Raw genomic sequence first — 23,292 nt, 5'->3', positions numbered from 1 at the left:
ATATATATATATATATATATATATATATATATATATATATATATATATATATATATATATATAATCTTAATTAAGACGTCATTCAACAAGATGATGTTGGTTATTGTAGATAGATTCGCTACCTGGGACAAAAAAGTTCCAAGCAGCACGGGTTATGGCGAGCCCGTAATGATTTGCATTCATGCTAATTTCTATAACAGTTAGGTGAAGATGAAGCAGACCAGTGGTTCATACCTTGAGAGGTCGTCCTCGGCCCAAGGTTATTTGTCTCAGACAACCTGGTAGCGTTCACCAACTCACACACAGCTTAATTAAGTACACAACTCTGCCGCCCTGCTTGAGCAAAGATGTACATGTTTCGTAAGTAGACACTTCAAGTACTGAACAAATCCTTGACAAGGTATGAGGGAGCTTCACCCCACTCTGCCTCGCTACATAAATATACAAGTTGGGCTCACCACAAGTGTACACGGACTCCAGGAGCCTCACTAGTCTATCATGACCCATGTACGTACGTACACGTACACGTACACACACACACACACACACACACACACACACACACACACACACACACACACACACACACACACACACACACACACACACACACAGGTGGAAATTGAGTACCCACATGAGCCACAGGGACATTAAAAGGAACTTTATCAGTGTCAGAGTAGTTAACGGATGAAATGCACTAGGCAGTGATGTCGAGGAGGCTGACTCCATACACAGTTTCAAGTGTAGATATGATAAGAGCCCAGCAGAAGCTCTGACCTCGAGTTGAAATATTGAGTGGTTATTGGCGCATCTCCTGTCAGTCCCACCACGCGCTAACAACAACAGCCTACTGTATATGCCTGCCGGTAATTAGGAGGAGTGAAGCAGAAATAGCGGTGGCACCCACACCCCATTCCTCCCCCCCCCCCCATCCCTCGCGCCACACCACTCCCCACCAGCTGACCAAGGCAGCCACACCTCCCACACCTGCCAGCACCGCACACAATAACTCACAATAACCCGAATGAAACAAATAACCCAACCCACACACACACCTGAAGTGAAAATAACCACTACCACAATACTATCACCATCCCACCACCCACTATGGGAGCCGAGGGCCACAGCAGGGAGGAAGAGGGCCACAGCAGGGAGGAAGAGGGGCCACAGCAGGGAGGAAGAGGGCCACTGAACGGAGGAAGAGGGCCACAGCAAGGAGGAAGAGGGCCACAGCAAGGAGGAAGAGGGCCACTGAACGGAGGAAGAGGGCCACCGAAGGAGGAAGAGGGCCACAGCAAGGAGGAAGAGGGCCACAGAAGGGAAGAAAAGAGCAGCACCAGCGCACGAGGGCCGCCAGACAGATAAGAAGGCGATAAAGACAACATTTTACAGAAGTGACATATAAGGGGAGAGGGCAGGATATGAGGGGAGAGATGAAAGTGGTAGTGGTGGTGGCTATGGGGGAGGGGGGAAGAGAGAGAGAGAGAGAGAGAGAGAGAGAGAGAGAGAGAGAGAGAGAGAGAGATATATATATATATATATATATATATATATATATATATATATATATATATATATATATATATATATAGTCTGTGTATTCACCTAGTTGTACTAACTTAGTTGTGCTTGCGGGGGTTGAACCTTGGCTCTTTGGTCCTGCCTCTCAACCGTCAATCAACAGGTGTACAGGTTCCTGAGCCTACTGGGCTCTATCATATCTACACTTGAAACTGTGTATGGAGTCAGCCTCAACCACATCACTGCCTAATGCAGTGTGTGTGTGTGTGTGTGTGTGTGTGTGTGTGTGTGTGTGTGTGTGTGTGTGTGTGTGTGTGTGTGTGTGTGTGTGTGTGTGTGTGCGTGTGCGTGTGCGGTGTGCGCGTACACAAGGAAGGCAGTGGGTGGCAGTGCAATGGTGCCACCATGACCTCAACCACCTCTGAATGGGAAGATGGAGACACCACTGTTCTCCCTCTCCTCTAGAAGCTAATGGATTTACACCAATCAACAACTCTTGCGTGTATTCTGGAGAAAATCAAGTAGAGTGAGTGAGTGAGTGAGTGAGTGAGTGAGTGAGTGTGTGTGTGTGTGTGTGTGTGTGTGTGTGTGTGTGTGTGTGTGTGTGTGTGTGTGTGTGTGTGTAGGAGGGTCGACGACTGTGGCAGCGCCGGTACCAATAAGACAAACACATTAGTCTCACCCGCACAGGTGCCCCCTAAAAGGTGTCTCCCACGCCAACGCTCACCTGTCAAAAGACAAATATGAATTAAAAACCTCTTCATATGCAGCAGGATATCAGTTAACATAGAAAAACAGCTGCTAACAGCATAGGCCTAACTGTAGGCACTAAGAGAGGAGGGCCCCTCCACACAATATAAGAAGCTCTGAACACTAAGTCTTCGACACAGAACTGGAGCGTCAGAATAGTGGAGTTGTAATTAAGGCAACAGGTGTGTTGAGGGCAGGTGTGCTGGGACGGCACACACCAGCAGACAAGGGTGCCACCAGGGGAAGTGCCGTGACCTGGCACACTGCTATTCTGGCAACCCCGCCCATAAAAGTTATCCAAAATAAACTTCGAGACGAGTCCGCAAATACCGCCTGGTGCATTCTATGTCTGGCCACCTGTACGCCATCATCTATATCTGTGTACACCCGCTAGGCCCCTTGTCCCTTGATGCTCGCCCCTGGTGAGTGGTGGCCCCCCTGGTGAGTGGTGGCCCCCTGGTGAGTGGTGGCCCCCTGGTGAGTGGTGGCCCCCTGGTGAGTGGTGGTCCCCTGGTGAGTGGTGCAAGTGGTACAGTAGCTCATAGTACGACGTACTTGTAGTTCAGGTTCGTACAAACAGGAACCATACAGGTGTGTGAGTGTGTGTGTACCAGAAGTTGAGAGAGCAGGGTACTGTGAGGGCCTGGGTACCACAGGTGGTGTGTGCCGACGGACCTACAAGCAAGGCCAGGGCGTCACCCACACCCTCTGGCGGAGACCTTCGCTGCCCACGTTCCCGAGGCCTCGCCCACAGGTGCCGCCCACAGACTATAAGGCCGCCAGCTGGTGGTGGTGTTGGGCGAGGGACGGCCAGGCCCGGTGGGTACTTTGTGGCAGGTGGTGCTGCCCGGCCACCACACGGTCACTCTCTAGTATACCAACACCTGCTACACATGTCTACTTTACACCACCTCACTCCAACACCTGTCCGGATATGTTCCGAGGGGCGCGGCCGCCATCAACACCTGTCCTGGTGGGGTCCAAGGGGCGTGGCCTCCACCAACACCTGTCCTGGTGGGGTCCAAGGGGCGTGGCCTCCACCAACACCTGTCCTGGTGGGGTCCAAGGGGCGTGGCCGCCATCAACACCTGTCCTGGTGGGGTCCAAGGGGCGTGGCCTCCACCAACACCTGTCCTGGTGGGGTCCAAGGGGCGTGGCCTCCACCAACACCTGTCCTGGTGGGGTCCAAGGGGCGTGGCCTCCACCAACACCTGTCCTGGTGGGGTCCAAGGGGCGTGGCCTCCACCAACACCTGTCCTGGTGGGGTCCAAGGGGCGTGGCCGCCATCAACACCTGTCCTGGTGGGGTCCAAGGGGCGTGGCCTCCACCAACACCTGTCCTGGAGGGGTCCAAGGGGCGTGGCCTCCACCAACACCTGTCCTGGTGGGGTCCAAGGGGCGTGGCCTCCATCAACACCTGTCCAGGTGAACTCGACAGGTAAACTGTTCCTGACTTAAGTAAACTGGACAAGTGTGGTACAGAGGTGTACACGTTGCTGTGGTGCGCTGTACTATGCTAAATATAGAGGTGCCCCAGCCAGCAAAACTTGCTCGAGGATGTTGAAACGTCGCTGGACAAAACCTCCAAGAAAAATTGGAGCAACAGCCAAGAAAATGTGTGATCAAAGCCCAAGAAACGTTGGTTCAGCGTTGATTTAAACACTGTTGGCTCAGCGTTGATTTAAACACCGTTGGTTCAGCGTTGATTTAAACACCGTTGGCTCAGCGTTGATTTAAACACCGTTGGCTCAGCGTTGATTTAAACACCGTTGGTTCAGCGTTGATTTAAACACCGTTGGTTCAGCGTTGATTTAAACACCGTTGGTTCAGCGTTGATTTAAACACCGTTGGTTCAGCGTTGATTTAAACACCGTTGGCTCAGCGTTGATTTAAACACCGTTGGCTCAGCGTTGATTTAAACACCGTTGGCTCAGCGTTGATTTAAACACCGTTGGCTCAGCGTTGATTTAAACACCGTTGGCTCAGCGTTGATTTAAACACCGTTGGCTCAGCGTTGATTTAAACACCGTTGGCTCAGCGTTGATTTAAACACCGTTGGCTCAGCGTTGATTTAAACACCGTTGGCTCAGCGTTGATTTAAACACCGTTGGCTCAGCGTTGATTTAAACACCGTTGGCTCAGCGTTGATTTAAACACCGTTGGCTCAGCGTTGATTTAAACACCGTTGGCTCAGCGTTGATTTAAACACCGTTGGCTCAGCGTTGATTTAAACACCGTTGGCTCAGCGTTGATTTAAACACCGTTGGCTCAGCGTTGATTTAAACTGTTGGCTCAGCGTTGATTTAAACACTGTTGGCTCAGCGTTGATTTAAACACTGTTGGCTCAGCGTTGATTTAAACACTGTTGGCTCAGCGTTGATTTAAACACTGTTGGCTCAGCGTTGATTTAAACACCGTTGGCTCAGCGTTTAAACAACGTCTGAACAATGTTTACCGGTGGTTCGGCGTTTAACCACCGTTTAACTAACCACTTAAACAACATGGGGGTTCAACCATTAGGCACCGGTGGATCAATGTTTAAACAACGTTGGATTAACGTCTCAGCAACGTTTTCAATCTTGATTCATTGTTACATCAACGAGTCTGCCCAAATTTGCCATGGGCAAAGGGAGGGAGGGGTGAGGGAGGGAGGGGTGAGAGAGGGGGTGAGAGGGGGGGGGGGTGTTTGGGGGGGTTTAGGGGGGTTTGGCTGCCTGTTTACACAAGATGTGACGTCATGAGAGCCTGGCCAGGAGTTAATGGTTTCTATTTTGTAGAGTATCTTGTGTGTTTTACACTGGAGGGGGTGATAACGCCAGGACCGGTCCTCCTCGGGCCTGTGGGTACACCGAGACTCATGGCTAGCGTCAAGGTCTTGCCTGGCTATGTTCTTGCGTCTCGTGTCGTGTCTCTTGTCACTGACAACCACACTGTCAGTGACAGCTACACTTGCACCGTAAATGACAGCTAGACTGACTGGCAACTGTCAATGACAGCCATAATGTCATTACTGAGGGCCACACTCCCTACCACACACTCAGGTCCCTCTGCCAACCACATCCCCTGCCAACCACATCCCCTGCCAGCCACACCCCCTGCCAGCCACACCCCCCCCCCTGTCAGCCACACCCCCTGTCAATCACACACCCCCCTGTCAACCACACCCCCCTGCCCCCCCCCCCCCCAAGGCTACTCCACAGCAGCGTGCAGTGTTGCCATTAGTGGTTCATGAGAGGTAAACAGGTGGTGCGGGGTCAGGTGGCACCATGGTGGTGGTGGTGGTGGTGTCGGGTGAAGGACTCTTAACACAACACTCTCCCACTGGTTGACTACACCCATCACAGTGCCTGGTAACGCTCCACACCCCCAACAACCAACTCGGCAATTCACTTGTTCCTTTTGCCGGGGCTCCTTTGGGGGGAGCCGGTGGCTGAGCGGACACAACACTGGACGCGTGATCCTGTGCTCCCGGGTTCGATCCCGGGCGCCGCAAAACATCCACCCTAATGCCCCTGTTATCTAGCAGTAAATAGGTACCTGGGAGTTAGTCAGCTGTCACGGGCTACTTCCTGGGGGGGGGGGGGTGAAGGCCTGGTCGGGGACTGGGCCGCGGGGACACTAAAGCTCCGAAATCATCTCAAGATAACCTCCCCCCCCCTCACTACTGCCATATACCGACTCTCCCACTCTTGCTATCCACGACCAAAGATCATACTCCAATAAGCCTACCACTTACGGGCTATTCAAGCCAGTGCCACCTCCTGGGGTGGCTTAATCTCCATCCATCAATCAATCTCTTGTTATTACACAGATGTCTGGGATGCTCCCGGACGCAGGTTCGAATCCTCATCACGGTCCTTGTGGATTTGTTCATTTAATCTCTTGATATGTTACGATATGAGTCCAGAACGGTGCGGAAAGTCGTCACTGTCACTATCGTTCGTGTTGGTCAGGTTATTTCTCCCCAGAGGCGTTACTGAGTGTGTGTAACCCGTTGTTACTGAGGTGTGAGAGTGGCTTATCTCATCAACCCTTCACAGTGAAGACCATTACTAACGAGCCGATCACAGGGTCGCTGGAGGTGGTGCTGGGTGCTCCACACTAAGACAAGTCTCCGTGGTGTAGTGGTAAGACACTCGCCTGGCGTTCCGCGAGCGCTATGTCATGGGTTCGTATCCTGGCCGGGGAGGATTTACTGGGCGCAATTCCTTAACTGTAGCCTCTGTTTAACGCAACAGTAAAATGTGTACTTGGATGAAAAAACGATTCTTCGCGGCAGGGGATCGTATTCCAGGGACCTGCCCGAAACGCTACGCGTACTGTACAAGAATGTAACAACTCTTGTATATATCTCAAAAAAAAAAAAAAAAAAAAAAAGCACTCCTGAATGCACAATAGAGCTGATGAGATAAGACCAAGAGGTGACTATAACCTTGGACTGCCTACAAACAACCGGAGAAGAACACTACACCAAGAACCTCAACAGACCCTAGCAGACCCGAGACATTCTCCATCTATCATCCTTCTACCAAGGAGAGTTACACATTTCTGGATCATTCAGGACTCTCATAGTTACCGTATGTGTGACAGATCTCTCGCATTGTCCATGGAGGACACAAGAAAATGTATATATGCTGGTTAGCATTGTAAATGTGTGGCCACGTCTGTGGTAGAAAAATAATAATAATAAAAAAGTTACCCCCCTGGAGTGTTTACACCTCACCAAGTGTAAACGGTCACTATCTACACCCATGTTTACACCTCACCAAGTGTAAACGGTCACTATCTACACCCATGTTTACACCTCACCAAGTGTAAACGGTCACTATCTACACCCATGTTTACACCTCACCAAGTGTAAACGGTCACTATCTACACCCATGTTTACACCTCACCAAGTGTAAACGGTCACTATCTACACCCATGTTTACACCTCACCAAGTGTAAACGGTCACTATCTACACCCATGTTTACACCTCACCAAGTGTAAACGGTCACTATCTACACCCATGTTTACACCTCACCAAGTGTAAACGGTCACTATCTACACCCATGTTTACACCTCACCAAGTGTAAACGGTCACTATCTACACCCATGTTTACACCTCACCAAGTGTAAACGGTCACTATCTACACCCATGTTTACACCTCACCAAGTGTAAACGGTCACTATCTACACCCATGTTTACACCTCACCAAGTGTAAACGGTCACTATCTACACCCATGTTTACACCTCACCAAGTGTAAACGGTCACTATCTACACCCATGTTTACACCTCACCAAGTGTAAACGGTCACTATCTACACCCATGTTTACACCTCACCAAGTGTAAACGGTCACTATCTACACCCATGTTTACACCTCACCAAGTGTAAACGGTCACTATCTACACCCATGTTTACACCTCACCAAGTGTAAACGGTCACTATCTACACCCATGTTTACACCTCACCAAGTGTAAACGGTCACTATCTACACCCATGTTTACACCTCACCAAGTGTAAACGGTCACTATCTACACCCATGTTTACACCTCACCAAGTGTAAACGGTCACTATCTACACCCATGTTTACACCTCACCAAGTGTAAACGGTCACTATCTACACCCATGTTTACACCTCACCAAGTGTAAACGGTCACTATCTACACCCATGTTTACACCTCACCAAGTGTAAACGGTCACTATCTACACCCATGTTTACACCTCACCAAGTGTAAACGGTCACTATCTACACCCATGTTTACACCTCACCAAGTGTAAACGGTCACTATCTACACCCATGTTTACACCTCACCAAGTGTAAACGGTCACTATCTACACCCATGTTTACACCTCACCAAGTGTAAACGGTCACTATCTACACCCATGTTTACACCTCACCAAGTGTAAACGGTCACTATCTACACCCATGTTTACACCTCACCAAGTGTAAACGGTCACTATCTACACCCATGTTTACACCTCACCAAGTGTAAACGGTCACTATCTACACCCATGTTTACACCTCACCAAGTGTAAACGGTCACTATCTACACCCATGTTTACACCTCACCAAGTGTAAACGGTCACTATCTACACCCATGTTTACACCTCACCAAGTGTAAACGGTCACTATCTACACCCATGTTTACACCTCACCAAGTGTAAACGGTCACTATCTACACCCATGTTTACACCTCACCAAGTGTAAACGGTCACTATCTACACCCATGTTTACACCTCACCAAGTGTAAACGGTCACTATCTACACCCATGTTTACACCTCACCAAGTGTAAACGGTCACTATCTACACCCATGTTTACACCTCACCAAGTGTAAACGGTCACTATCTACACCCATGTTTACACCTCACCAAGTGTAAACGGTCACTATCTACACCCATGTTTACACCTCACCAAGTGTAAACGGTCACTATCTACACCCATGTTTACACCTCACCAAGTGTAAACGGTCACTATCTACACCCATGTTTACACCTCACCAAGTGTAAACGGTCACTATCTACACCCATGTTTACACCTCACCAAGTGTAAACGGTCACTATCTACACCCATGTTTACACCTCACCAAGTGTAAACGGTCACTATCTACACCCATGTTTACACCTCACCAAGTGTAAACGGTCACTATCTACACCCATGTTTACACCTCACCAAGTGTAAACGGTCACTATCTACACCCATGTTTACACCTCACCAAGTGTAAACGGTCACTATCTACACCCATGTTTACACCTCACCAAGTGTAAACGGTCACTATCTACACCCATGTTTACACCTCACCAAGTGTAAACGGTCACTATCTACACCCATGTTTACACCTCACCAAGTGTAAACGGTCACTATCTACACCCATGTTTACACCTCACCAAGTGTAAACGGTCACTATCTACACCCATGTTTACACCTCACCAAGTGTAAACGGTCACTATCTACACCCATGTTTACACCTCACCAAGTGTAAACGGTCACTATCTACACCCATGTTTACACCTCACCAAGTGTAAACGGTCACTATCTACACCCATGTTTACACCTCACCAAGTGTAAACGGTCACTATCTACACCCATGTTTACACCTCACCAAGTGTAAACGGTCACTATCTACACCCATGTTTACACCTCACCAAGTGTAAACGGTCACTATCTACACCCATGTTTACACCTCACCAAGTGTAAACGGTCACTATCTACACCCATGTTTACACCTCACCAAGTGTAAACGGTCACTATCTACACCCATGTTTACACCTCACCAAGTGTAAACGGTCACTATCTACACCCATGTTTACACCTCACCAAGTGTAAACGGTCACTATCTACACCCATGTTTACACCTCACCAAGTGTAAACGGTCACTATCTACACCCATGTTTACACCTCACCAAGTGTAAACGGTCACTATCTACACCCATGTTTACACCTCACCAAGTGTAAACGGTCACTATCTACACCCATGTTTACACCTCACCAAGTGAAAACGGTCACTATCTACACCCATGTTTACACCTCACCAAGTGTAAACGGTCACTATCTACACCCATGTTTACACCTCACCAAGTGTAAACGGTCACTATCTACACCCATGTTTACACCTCACCAAGTGTAAACGGTCACTATCTACACCCATGTTTACACCTCACCAAGTGTAAACGGTCACTATCTACACCCATGTTTACACCTCACCAAGTGTAAACGGTCACTATCTACACCCATGTTTACACCTCACCAAGTGTAAACGGTCACTATCTACACCCATGTTTACACCTCACCAAGTGTAAACGGTCACTATCTACACCCATGTTTACACCTCACCAAGTGTAAACGGTCACTATCTACACCCATGTTTACACCTCACCAAGTGTAAACGGTCACTATCTACACCCATGTTTACACCTCACCAAGTGTAAACGGTCACTATCTACACCCATGTTTACACCTCACCAAGTGTAAACGGTCACTATCTACACCCATGTTTACACCTCACCAAGTGTAAACGGTCACTATCTACACCCATGTTTACACCTCACCAAGTGTAAACGGTCACTATCTACACCCATGTTTACACCTCACCAAGTGTAAACGGTCACTATCTACACCCATGTTTACACCTCACCAAGTGTAAACGGTCACTATCTACACCCATGATTTACACCTCACCAAGTGTAAACGGTCACTATCTACACCCATGTACAACTCACAGATGTGCAAGAGTTTCTGCTTCATCCAAAATGTTACAGAGTAATTAGATACGTTTCAGCGGGAAAAGTGCAGGACCAACTGAGTTGTAATGGATATGTGGGCCTGCTGCAGGCCGCTCCAAGCAACAGCCTCTTAGATCAATTACAAGAAAAGCCTGGCCCCGGGCCGAGGCTGCAAGCATCCCCCCCCCCCCCCCCCACGGGGATGGCAGTGTGGGGTGCATGATTACCAATTACAAACTACATATAACTCTTTCACCACATATGTGACCGATGGGCGGCGTGTATGAGCGAGCGTGTGGGTGCGGTGGTAGTGGTAGTAGTGGTGGTAGTAGTGGTGGTAGTAGTGGTGGTGGTAGTGGTGGTGAGGTGGTGGTGGTAGTGGTGGTGGTAGTGGTGGTGGTAGTGGTGGTAGTGGTGGTGGTAGTGGTGGTGGTAGTGGTGGTGGTAGTGGTGGTGGTAGTGGTGGTGGTAGTGGTGGTGAGAGTGGTGGTGGTAGTGGTGGTGGTAGTGGTGGTGAGAGTGGTGGTGGTAGTGGTGGTGAGGTGGTGGTGGTAGTGGTGGTGAGGTGGTGGTGGTAGTGGTGGTGGTAGTGGTGGTGGTAGTGGTGGTGGTAGTGGTGGTGGTAGTGGTGGTGGTAGTGGTAGTGGTGGTGGTAGTGGTGGTGAGGTGGTGGTGAGGTGGTGGTGGTAGTGGTGGTGGTAGTGGTGGTGGTAGTGGTGGTGAGGTGGTGGTGGTGGCAGCCATTGATTGTCCAGGTTGGCATCGTGCCGGCCCCCAGCAGTGTCGGGTTACTGCCCGGGTCATTCACCACACCCATCTCTCCTCACCCACTATACTCACCTCACCCGCCACACCCTACCTCACCCCCACCACACCCTACCTCACCTCCACCACCTGCATGACCACGCTAACACCAGACACAACACAAGAGACCAACACCACCACCACCAGACAGCCTCAACAGTAGTAACTCTGCCCCTCTAGTAAGCCAGGGTCTCACCCTCTACAATCAACTGGCGAGGTTTGGATTAACAAGTGAGGCGTGATTAGCGTGTGTAAGGTGACTGCGACCAGGTGTGGGCGTCAGTCTGGTGTTTGGTTACTAAAGAGGGCAGACTGGCGGGCCAGCTACAGGTGGTCACACCCTACAGTGTGACCACCTTGACATGGAGGCCACAGCCTGGTGTGGTCTACTTCCATACATATACATCTTTAATGGTTTACAATGGTTTACGGCGAGTGGTGCTCCACCTGCCCCGGAAACAGCACCAATAACACCTCTAATGCCATCATTGTCATACTTTGGATAGTAAACGAATATACAATTTTATCGGAGACTCGAACTCGGGGCCCTCAAAATTATGAGAGGGTGTATATCCACACAGCCAGGCCATGGATGCTCACAATAAGGATCTCTAAAATATAACTAACTTTAAACTTGTACATTATATTCTGATCTGCCCAAAAATGCTTTTCTTAAAGCCTCGTGGAATATTTGGGGCTTATATCCGGTGTGATAATCTGTGGACGTCACAATACTGTAGACACTGGTAGAACCTGCCTCCAGGGTTGGCACAAGAGGGAAGGAGGGAGAGGGAAGGAGGGAGAGGGAAGGAGGGAGAGGGTAGGAGGGAGAGGGTAGGAGGGAGAGGGTAGGAGGGAGAGGCAAGGAGGGAGAGGCAAGGAGGGAGAGGCAAGGAGGGAGAGGCAAGGAGGGAGAGGCAAGGAGGGAGAGGCAAGGAGGGAGAGGCAAGGAGGGAGAGGCAAGGAGGGAGAGGGTAGGAGGGAGAGGGTAGGAGGGAGAGGGTAGGAGGGAGAGGGTAGGAGGGAGAGGGAAGGAGGGAGAGGCGAGGAAGGGAAACAAAAAAGAGAGACAGGTGAGAGTGATATGAAAGTCTCTAGTGTGGTATGAACGACTGCCAGGAATGTTGAGAGTGAGGGGGAGCTGACAGACTCTCCACGACCCTTGTCCCTCTACCACCACCAGACACACCACAGCTCTCACATCCACCACAACCGCCTGGACTCACTACATCACCACACACCGGGTTAAACATCCCAAAATCACACCACAAACAAAATACAGTCACCACTGAGAACACTTGTCCCCCATATTAATAATACCTTAACTTGCGTGCAGAAATAGCCGCTCTCTCTTGCGCCAATCAAGGCCAGCATTTATCAAGCAAGCGTCCAACAGATGTTACGAAGCCTCTACATCTTTTCAAAATAATGGCGGCTTTGTGTTTACATTCATTAAGCAGATTATAAACAGTTTTATGAATATAAAATCAGGGGCCAGATTTACGAAAGCACTTACGCAAACACTTACGATCCTGTACATCTTTTCTCAATCTTTGGCGGCTTTGTTTCCAATTATTAAACAGTTAATGAGCTCCGAAGCACCAGGAGGATGTTTATAACAATAACAACAGTTGAATAGAAAGTTTTCATGCTTGTAAACTGTTAAATAAATATAACCAAAGCCGTCGAAGATTGAGGAAAGATGTACACGTTCGTAAGTGCTTGCGTAACTGCTTCGTTAATCTGGCCCTAGGTCTATTACTGCTCCTCCCCCCCCCTCCTGAGAAGCACTACAAATTAGTTTAACAAAAATAACCTTGGGGGTGTGTGAAGTGTCGCAGCTGGTAAACTATTTAACAAGTGTAAACAAAGCCGCCATTATCGAGGCAAGATGTACAGGTTTCGCAGGTGGCTGCGTAAATGCTTACCGAATCCTGATCCAGCCAAACGCACCTGTTAATTAAGCACGTGGATGTGTTGACCATCTCGAGCCGTGTGGCGTCTTAACCTTCCCCCGCCCCCCCCCCAACCTCACCCCCACTACTCCCCCCCTTCCCTACCCCCCCTCCCCCCACCTCTCCGCCTGCAAGAACAATCAGCTGGTAGAGTGAAGTCTTACCACCTATCTCACATCTCCTCCAAGCTTCTCTAACACAACACATCCCCCCCACCCCTTCCCCTCCCCCCCCAGGACACCCCCCCCACCCCTCCCCCGTACCATTAGACAGTAGGCACGTCTAAGAGGTTCCATCCCAGTTTGTAAACATCGTTATACCACACACACACACACACACACACACACACACACACACACCAAGTTTAAAGACATCGTCTGAGAAATGTTCCAGGTTACGGGGGCGCCCCCGGAGGTCGGCGACGTGGTGAACATCGGGGGATATGAGGTGAAGACGGCCGCCATGGAGGAGGAGGAGGCAGTAACAGGGGTCACCTTGAACAATGGAGCAGGAGAGTGCAACACTACAGCTGACAGTGCCCAACAGGCTCTCTCACCCACAGCTGACAGTGCCCTGCAGGCTCTCACCCACAGCTGACAGTGTCCTGCACACACTCACCCACAGCTGACAGTGCCCAACAGGCTCTCTCACCCACAGCTGACAGTGCCCTGCAGGCTCTCACCCACAGCTGACAGTGCCTAACAGGCTCTCACCCACAGCTGACAGTGCCCAACAGGCTCTCACCCACAGCTGACAGCCCCATAAGTGCAATTATGTACAATGTATGACAGTCAGGAAATGTACTTACACTTAGTATTAAAACGTACTATCAATTCGGAGGATGGGTTGTGCATCAATGGTTATTGAGGGGGGGGGGAGGGGGAGGGGGAGAGGGGGGGGGAGGGTTGTGTACCATGGATATGGTCAGCCATAGTTCATGGTGGGCGAGGCTGGCACCATGAACCAGCCGTGGTTGTCCAAGCCTAACTGCACTTAATAACCTAAACATGTGATAAACAACATAATGATATACAGTTTGATAATTAGAAACCGAGGCTTGTCGACTCGTGTTGATTAAACCACCCCCACCCCACATCACCCCCCCCCCCACCCCACAAGACTCACTAGACATTAACAGTTGTCACCAGAGTAATTTAGAGAGATGAAAGGCAGCGCACCTTAAGACAGACACGTCAAGATAAAAAGCATGCTTTCATAGAAGCCATTCCCCCACTTTATCCAAAAAAGTTTAAAAATGATTACCTTGAGGGTTACCTTTCAGTCACTTTAAAGATTCCTGGCGGTTACCTTAAGGTTACCTTGAGGTTACCTTGATGTGGTCTCCACATATCTTAGTACTTTCCCGTGGGTACATAAGCTTACTGTAGGTACAGGTAAGGGGAGGAGGGGAGGAGGAAGGCTGAGGGCAGCTTCCTCCAGCGGTAGACCTGAGTAACAGGCTTGGCACGCCCAGGGGGGCGCCCAGGGGCACGTCCAAGGGGCACGCCCAGTAGCTCCACTGTTGTGGTAATGGCCCATGACGGAGGGTGAGGAATGGCCTGTCCAGAGCGGGGGGGGGGGGGGGGGGGGGGGGGGGGGAGGCAGACAGCTCTCCCATGAAAGGGCTGGGGAGAGGCAGGCAGCTCCTCAAATGACTGACAGCAACACTCGTGGGCTCAATATGTAGTCTTCAATACACAACTAAGGATAAGAAAGGCAAAAAAAAATGCCTATGTTGCTAGTCCCGAGGCCGTCTAGCAACTATGACAGCCCTGAGACCGTCTAGCAACTATGACAACCCTGAGACCGTCTAGCAACTATGACAACCCTGAGACCGTCTAGCAACTATGACAACCCTGAGACCGTCTAGCAACTATGACAACCCTGAGACCGTCTAGCAACTATGACAGCCCTGAGACCGTCTAGCAACTATGACAACTACTAATCCCTGTCGCCGCGTTTTTGTGCATCTTCTGATTAGTTCTGATAACGTCTCAGATACACGAAGATGTTCGGCATTTTTTTGTCCTCATTCTAAGAATTCTTATGACGCCCAAGACGAAGCATAATGGGTAAAGCAGAGGACAAGATGGGCCAGGTCGTCGGCCGTGAACCAAGGCCACACACAACACAACACCTCAACAGCGTCCAAGTCCAGAGAAAAGTTGGACTTTTCTACATCTTTTCTCTGCTCCGTTAAACAAAAAGTAATGTAAATCTAATCCAACCCAACTGAGCCTAACCGAACCAAAAACCGAATCAAACCCCCCAATCTTTCCGATCCGATCCAATCTGATATAATCTAACCTAACACAGTTAAAGGGGGGGAGGGCAGGGGGTTACGTGCCCTGTACCGTGTACACGAGGTGCAGTACACGGTACAAGTTACACGTACCAATATTACCAGGTACGTGCATAATGGTACGGAACTCCCCGACACCCCCCCCCATACCCACACTCGCTACCTCTACAGGGAGCACCACCTGACTCAATGGTGTACCATGTGTCCTGTGGTACCTGGACACATGGTACATCAGCTGACTCAGTGGTGTACCATGTGTCTCAGGGGTGGGGGGGGGGGTACAGGGGGATGGGGCCGGGGGGGTTACAACAGGACCCACTGCTCGCTGCCCCTTTGTAAATACACATTAACGACACTATGTAAAAGACACATCGAACACTTTATGTAGGACATACGTAAATCTGTGAATCTATGTATTTAAGTATGTAGGTTAGCTTAGCATTATAAAAAAGCACTACAATCACCTTCTGTGGTTGATTGTTCAATAAATCCCTGAACTATATGTTTAATAACAGATCTCTCACCCTGTCCATGGAGGAGAGAAGAAAATGTATATATGCTGGTTAGCATTGTGAATGTGTGGCCACGTCTGTGGTAGAATAAGAATAATAATAATAATAATAATAATAATAATAATAAATAAGAGCTCGCTGGTAAGCCAGGTGGTAACCGACAGCCACCCTCTGGTATGTCCCGGCAACTCGCTACCAAATATGGCAGTCCTCTCAAACAACCCACACGCACGCACGCACGCACGCACGTGTGTACGCGCGCGCAAACACACACACACACACAAAATAGTAAATACACACAACATAAGACAAACTGCTAAGGTTTGAGTTTGCAGGTACAAGTGAGAACAAATAGATGAGGTGAATATTTACACGCACAACTCCCCTCCCCCCTCCTTTCCACACGCCCCCCACCCTTCCACACACGCACCCCCCACCCTTCCCACCCAGACACACACCCCCCACCCTTCCCACCCAGACACACACCCCCACCCTTCCCACCCAGACACACACCCCCACCCTTCCCACACAATCATCTCTAACATTCAGGTAAGACTGAGCCGAACAGGAGCAGCAGCAGCGAACACCTGTACAAAATACTCCCCTGCCCCCCCCCCCCCTAACCTCTTGATGCCACCTGTTCCATCAAGAGGTTAAAAAATACAAAATAAAGACACACAAGGCGGTTTAATGTGTATACTTCATCGCTGTATATCGTGCCATCACTCACAGACAAGGCTCTTAGCATTATCATCTCCCGCCCCCACATGGCGGTCAAGGACTACCTTATCGGGTCACCCGAGATAAATCAATACCCTTGAGGTCTACCTGATAAGTAGCCCCCTGAGCCCCCTGAGCCCCCCACGGCGGACGTCCTGTGTCTACGTACAGAAGTGTCTAAGATGCCTGTCACCCCTGGCATCTGGCGACCCAGGTGACAGGAACACCTCACTACAGACAGGAACACCACACCATAAGACTGGTCTGTTCCAGTCTGAACACCTCACCACAGACAGAATCCCCTCACCACCCAAACGTAAATGACTGGATAAGTCGAGCAACAACAGTTTCAGCCCCGCTCCTGTGCCAGGTAAGTTCATCACGGGCTCACTATAGCCCGTGCTACTTGGAACTTTTAGTTCCCAGTAGCTGAATCTTAAACAAGAACAAAGAGCAACAACTCGACCACAGGCTATCCATAGCCACGAGGGACTCACTCCCAAGTCACACGTCTTAGAGAATCCACATTTAAGTAACACACAAGCGTCACAATATTCGTCCCAGGAGGATGGAACAATCTCAAGTCTCTTATCCTTTGTCCCCCCCCCCCAAAAAATGCGTGAATGTAATTGAACGCAAAAAGATGAAAGAATTTAGAGGCAGCCATTACTGATGGTTAACACATAGCCGGAACAACCGTGGACATCTTCAAGAGAAAAATGGACTGTTTTCTAAGAGAAGTTCCGGATCAGCCGGGCTGTGGTGGGTATGTGGGCCTGCGGGCCGCTCCAAGCAACAGCCTGGTGGACCAAACTCTCACAAGTCAAGCCTGGCCTCGGGCCGGGCTTGGGGCGTAGAACTCCTCCCAGAACCCCATCAAGCAGGTAACACTCGTCCATTTCTTTCCAAAATATATATAAGACCCAAAATATTAGCCAAGTATCCCAAGGTTGCCAACTTTAAATAGTGTTATACACCACCACAACTCTGTCTGTGGCGGTGGTACGACCTTGTGACGGCTGGTGACAGCTGCATGACAGGCACAAGTGAAAATTGACGGTAACGGATTCAACACAAATGTAAATAGCATAAAAAAGGGCATTTAGTTCCAGCTGGTGAGCCCATTGTGGGATGGGATGGGGGGGGGGGGGGGTGACCTTGCCGCCTCCGCCCACAGGTGGGTATGGATGGGGGGCACAGGCGGGTATGGGGCCCATAATGAACTAGTGAACACGTAACAAAACTAAAATGTCTTCCTGATAGTATTGAAAGTAACACTTCCCCACAGACCGGAACACCTCACCACAGACAGGAACACCTCACCACAGACAGGAACACCCCACCACAGACAGGAACACCCCACCACAGACAGGAACACCCCACCACAGCAGCAGCTGGAAGTCATCAGAGGAGTAAGACAGCCAGCCACTGTAAATATGGTGTGGTGACCTGAACTCTATCTTACCTATCATGTGTTGTGGCTCTATCCTGGTCCACACACATGACTCACCCCCCCACCCACCTAGACTGCCCTACCAACCCCACCCTGCTCTCTGACAATGCCCTCATAACTCCCCATAACTCACTTGCCACTACCAGCTACAGTCTGCCTCACAAGGACACCCAGTTTACTATATACCAAGGAGCACTCTCTCCCACCCACCTGCTGCTGCCATATATACACACATGTGGGTACATGTAGACCTTCTACGAGTAGAACAACCACGACAAAGAAAGCTTCAACGTGTCTCATGACAAACGCTCCAACCACTTGGGCTGGACGGTAGAGCGACGGTCTCGCTTCATGTAGGTCGGCATTCAATCCCCGACCGTCCAAGTGGTTGGGACACTATCCTTCCCCCCGTCCCATCCTAAATCCTTATCCTGACCCCTTCCAAGTGCTATATAGTCGTAATGGCTTGGCGCTTTCCCCCCCCCCACCCCGATAATTTCATTTCATGACAAACGCGTTAGTCCTCCGCCAAGATGTCAACAAAAAATAGGCTAGGCTAACCCCATCTTCGTTGGCTACCAAGAAGACCCAAACACAAGACTACACAAGGGTGTTTAACTGAGCGGGAGAATACGTCTCCCAGAGCAAGTAAGAAGTAAGCCTTGAGGGGGATGAGAACAGAGGGAAGTCACAAGGGTCGCGGGGACCAGCACTGAGACCCATACTGTGCCTGAGTTACGTCACTGACTTAACTAATCAGTCCAGCACCCAGGAGGCCTGGCCGACGACCGGGCCGCGGGGACGCTAAGCCCCGGAAGCACCTCAAGGTAACCACCTCAAGGTAAGGGATCAAGTAGTCATCCGCGTCAATGGTTATCGATCACGTGAAAGTCATGATGCAGGAACGAAGGTGGACCGAGAAGGAAAAATTGTTGACACTTTCGTGTAAGAAGTGGCAGACCAGCCGGGTTGAAGTAGATCTGTGGGCCGCTCCAAGCAACAGCCTGTTGGACCAAGCTCACACAAGTCAAACCTGGCTCCCGGCACGACTTCGGGTATAGAAGAACTCCCAGAACCCTGTTCTTGCGCTATCGCTCACAGGACGAGTATAGGGTGCACAATAAACAAGCCACCTCCGGCAGCCACAATCAAACAATTAATCCCAGAACCCACTCCAGAAATGATCCACATGGTCACAACAGAAGATGATTGTAGGTGGACCAGGACCACCTAGGGGAAGTGGTCTGAGAAACGGCTTGACTTTAAGCCAAACACATTTAAGGTGTGTTTAAGACGGCCACAGGCAGAGTACAAGACGAAAGAAATATAAATACTCGCGTCAGGCTAAACAATGAGCGGCCAAGCTAACAAACCTTTAAGAACAACATACATGATTCTTAAGGAGGTACTGACAAGATGGACAAAACTGCAATAACCTAGAAGGACCAGGGATCAAGGCGACAAGACACAAGCTGGAAACTGGAACATCACACGAGCCACGGACACGAGAAGTTCAGTGTCTTCAGTGTAAGAGCGGTGAACACGTGAGACCAGCTGTTGGGGACATAGACTAGGCCAACTCCATACAAGGATTCCAAAGATGGTACGACAAGAAGCAGGCGGATCGGAAGCCATTGCAGTACAGTATTTGATCGGAGATTGAAAGGCAGAGCCCAGGAACTGAAGCTTTCCTCTGGAGGCAAGTATAGACGAGTATACACACACAATGAAATGTTCATGACAGCCATAGGGACACGGACACCCAGGGGCACGGACACCCAGAGACAGGGACACCCAGGGACACGGACACACCAACGGCTAAGAATTAACGGGTAAAGAACCGAAGTCAACGGGCTCACCATAGCCCGTGCTACTTTGAACTTTTTGCTCCAGGTAGCGAATCTACAAGAGAAGGATTATGATTACCAGGTGTTCCAAACACGAGGCACTAGGACCCACGGGGGAACAGAACCCAAACCCATTGAACAGAACCCTTTAGGGGGTTCCTACCCCCCAAAGGGGAAAGGAAGGAATTATTTGTATAATATTTGGTTCACACACCCCATAACCCATTAGCAAAGTGGAAAATAATATAATAGGGTTAGGAAGTGATTGCCACACCCCCCTTAACCGTGCCTAAGAACCCTGGCTACATCTGCCTGGCCCAGACACGCAACATTCATGGTTTACGCCACACCCTCCTTAACCGTGCCTAAGAACCCTGGCTATATCTGCTCGCCCAGACACGCAACATTTGTGGTTTACGCCACACCCTCCTTAACCGTGCCTAAGAACCCTGGCTATATCTGCTCGCCCAGACACGCAACATTCATGGTTTACGCCACACCCTCCTTAACCGTGCCTAAGAACCCTGGCTATATCTGCTCGCCCAGACACGCAACATTCATGGTTTACGCCACACCCTCCTTAACCGTGCCTAAGAACCCTGGCTATATCTGCTCGCCCAGACACGCAACATTCATGGTTTACGCCACACCCTCCTTAACCGTGCCTAAGAACCCTGGCTATATCTGCTCGCCCAGACACGCAACATTTGTGGTTTACGCCACACCCTCCTTAACCGTGCCTAAGAACCCTGGCTATATCTGCTCGCCCAGACACGCAACATTTGTGGTTTACGCCACACCCTCCTTAACCGTGCCTAAGAACCCTGGCTATATCTGCTCGCCCAGACACGCAACATTTGTGGTTTACGCAACTCAAGCATTTACGTGGTTGATGCAACTTAAGGTGATATGTTGCGCGTCTCTGCACTAACGCCTCATGGCGCTGCATGCTCTTGAAGAGAATAACATTTGCAGGTTGCTTGTTGCACGGTTTGTTGAGTGTGTTTAAACACCTCGAGGTTGTGACACACGGCACTCCTAGCCCGCATATACACCCGTGTGGTGTGTATATATTAGTCACACTAAAAATGAATTTTGGAGAATTGATTTTTCAATTACCATCGACAGTGAAAAGAAACATAAGAGAGAAAATTCGTGTTAGAATTATTAATCTTACTTTTTCGGTCATATTTAATAATTTATTATATATATATATATATATATATATATATATATATATATATATATATATATATATATACACACACACATACATACATACATATACATACATACATATATTTGCAGGGATATTTGTGTTGTATACATTTATCAACACAAGAATCACTCTCAGATACTATCTCCCATACCTGTCCTCTCGCTTAATATGCTGCCCAACCACTTGGGTTGGATGGTTGAGCAACGGTCTCTCTTCATGCAGGTCGGCGTTCGATCCCCGACAGTCCACCAAGTAATTGGGCATCATTCCTTCCCCCTTCCGTCCCATCCCAAATCCTTATCCTGACCCCCTTCCAAGGGCTATACAGTCGTAATGGCTTGGCGCTTTCCGTTGATAATTCCCTCCCTCGCTTAATATGCTCCACATTTGAAACGACCAATCCGTTCAAAATACGTCTGAGTAAAATAAAAAAATAAAAACTAATATTTCTCTCCTTTCTCTGCTCTCTATGCATCGCTCTCGATAGGTTAGGTGAGTTGACTGTGTTCGTAAGATTCTGAACACGTAACAGGCGTGTATACAACTGATAATACAAATAATACAACTGGCGAAACAGTTGTATTATTTACGGAGGCAGAGTGAGAACGATGTGCTCAGCTTAGGGACGGGGTCCCTGGCTCTCAGTGGCCGGTAGTGGAAGCTGCGACATTACCCGGCGGTGCCCAGGTGCTCGTAGTAGTAGTGGGGGGAGGGGGGGGGGAGATGGGGTTCATGTGACGGGTGAGGGAGCACGGTGGGGGGGGGGGGGAGCCAGAGTGGTGGCCGTGTTTGGTGGGTTCAGCCCAGAGTTAAACTCGCCCCACCCTTTCATTGTTTACTGCTGCTACTCCCACACTCCACCCACAACAACCACGATACCCCCACACCTCCATCTCCCCACACCTGGTCCTCACCTCCCCACACTTGGTCCTCACCTCTCTACACCTGCTCCTCCCCCCCTCCTACACCCCCAATCTCACCATGGATACTAAAAGAGGGTGCAAAACGCATAAGTGTGCCACTCTCTATGGTGTATAACAGGTCACTGGAAACAGGAAAGCTGGAAGAGGGCAAATGTAGTCCCAATATACAAAAAGGGTGACAGGCAAGAGGCACTGAACTACAGGTCAGTTTCCCTAACTTCTATACCATGCAAGGTGATGCATAATATCGTGAGGATCGTCATATCAGATCATGAGGAAAAGGCTCGTAGAGCATCTGGAGGGAAATAGCTTTGTAACACACCACCAACATGGGTTCAGGTATGTTAAATCGTGTCGGACAGGCTTGCTATGACCAAGTAAGAAAAAGAAGGGTGGGCAGACTGCATTTTCTTGGACTGTCAGAAAGCCTTTAACACAGTACCCCATAAAAGGCTGTTACAAAAGTTGGAGCAACAGGCAGGAGTAAAAGGTAAGGTGCTACAGTGGATAAGGGAGTATTTAAGCAACAGGAAACAGCGAGTAACGGTGAGGGGGAGAGACATCAGAGTGGCGAGATGTCACCAGCGGAGTCCCACAGGGCTCTGAACTTTGACCTATCCTTTTCTGATATAGGTAAACGATCTTCCAGAGGGTATAGACTCATTCCTTTCAATGGTTGCTGATGATGCAAAAATTATGAGAAGAATCAAGACAGATGAAGATAGACAGAGACTATAGGACGACCTGGACAAACGATTCCTTACACAAGTTTCTAAAGGCAGTTCTTATGTTGGCCAGTCTAGCATATGCCGCTGATGATATCCTTTTGATGTGGGCCTCTGGGGACAGGTTCGGTGTGATATCAACCCCCAGATCTTTCTCTCTATTTGACTGTTGCAGGATTTCACCTCCCAGATGGTACCTTGTGTTCAGCCTCCTGCTCCTCCCCACTCTCCCCACACCTGGTCCATACATGAACATGTCATATCTGCACAAAATAAAACAGTGTCTACTATGCTCCTGTGATCAGAAGCCGCCCAACCCTCCACACAATGGCCAGGTGGTGTCACAGAGGAATG

At 49.5% G+C, this 23,292-nt stretch overlaps 2 protein-coding genes across 18 annotated transcripts in view; both read right to left on the bottom strand.

Moving 5' to 3' along the window:
- rhea (Talin_middle and talin-RS domain-containing protein rhea) overlaps positions 1-23,292 on the bottom strand; it is a 210,027-nt gene that overhangs the window by 141,634 nt on the left and 45,101 nt on the right. For 4 of the 17 annotated variants that reach the window (XM_069318121.1, XM_069318137.1, XM_069318129.1 and 1 more), the window contains one exon: positions 2,204-2,248. The exons of the other annotated variants lie outside the window; for them this stretch is intronic. The gene's annotated coding sequence lies outside the window, so the exon portion shown is untranslated. The remainder of the gene's footprint in view (positions 1-2,203; positions 2,249-23,292) is intronic. 17 annotated transcript variants of the gene reach the window in all.
- Positions 2,219-23,292, bottom strand: part of LOC138359223 (prion-like-(Q/N-rich) domain-bearing protein 25) — a 36,208-nt gene continuing 15,134 nt past the window's right edge. The window contains exon 4 of the mRNA XM_069318215.1: positions 2,219-2,248. Coding sequence (XP_069174316.1) covers positions 2,219-2,248 — 30 coding nt within the window. The remainder of the gene's footprint in view (positions 2,249-23,292) is intronic.

Source organism: Procambarus clarkii, chromosome 89 (assembly GCF_040958095.1).
Source record: "Procambarus clarkii isolate CNS0578487 chromosome 89, FALCON_Pclarkii_2.0, whole genome shotgun sequence".
Taxonomy (NCBI): Eukaryota; Metazoa; Arthropoda; class Malacostraca; order Decapoda; family Cambaridae; genus Procambarus; species Procambarus clarkii.
Note: the sequence above shows the minus strand (reverse complement) of the source record. Positions and strands in the feature narration are given on the sequence as shown.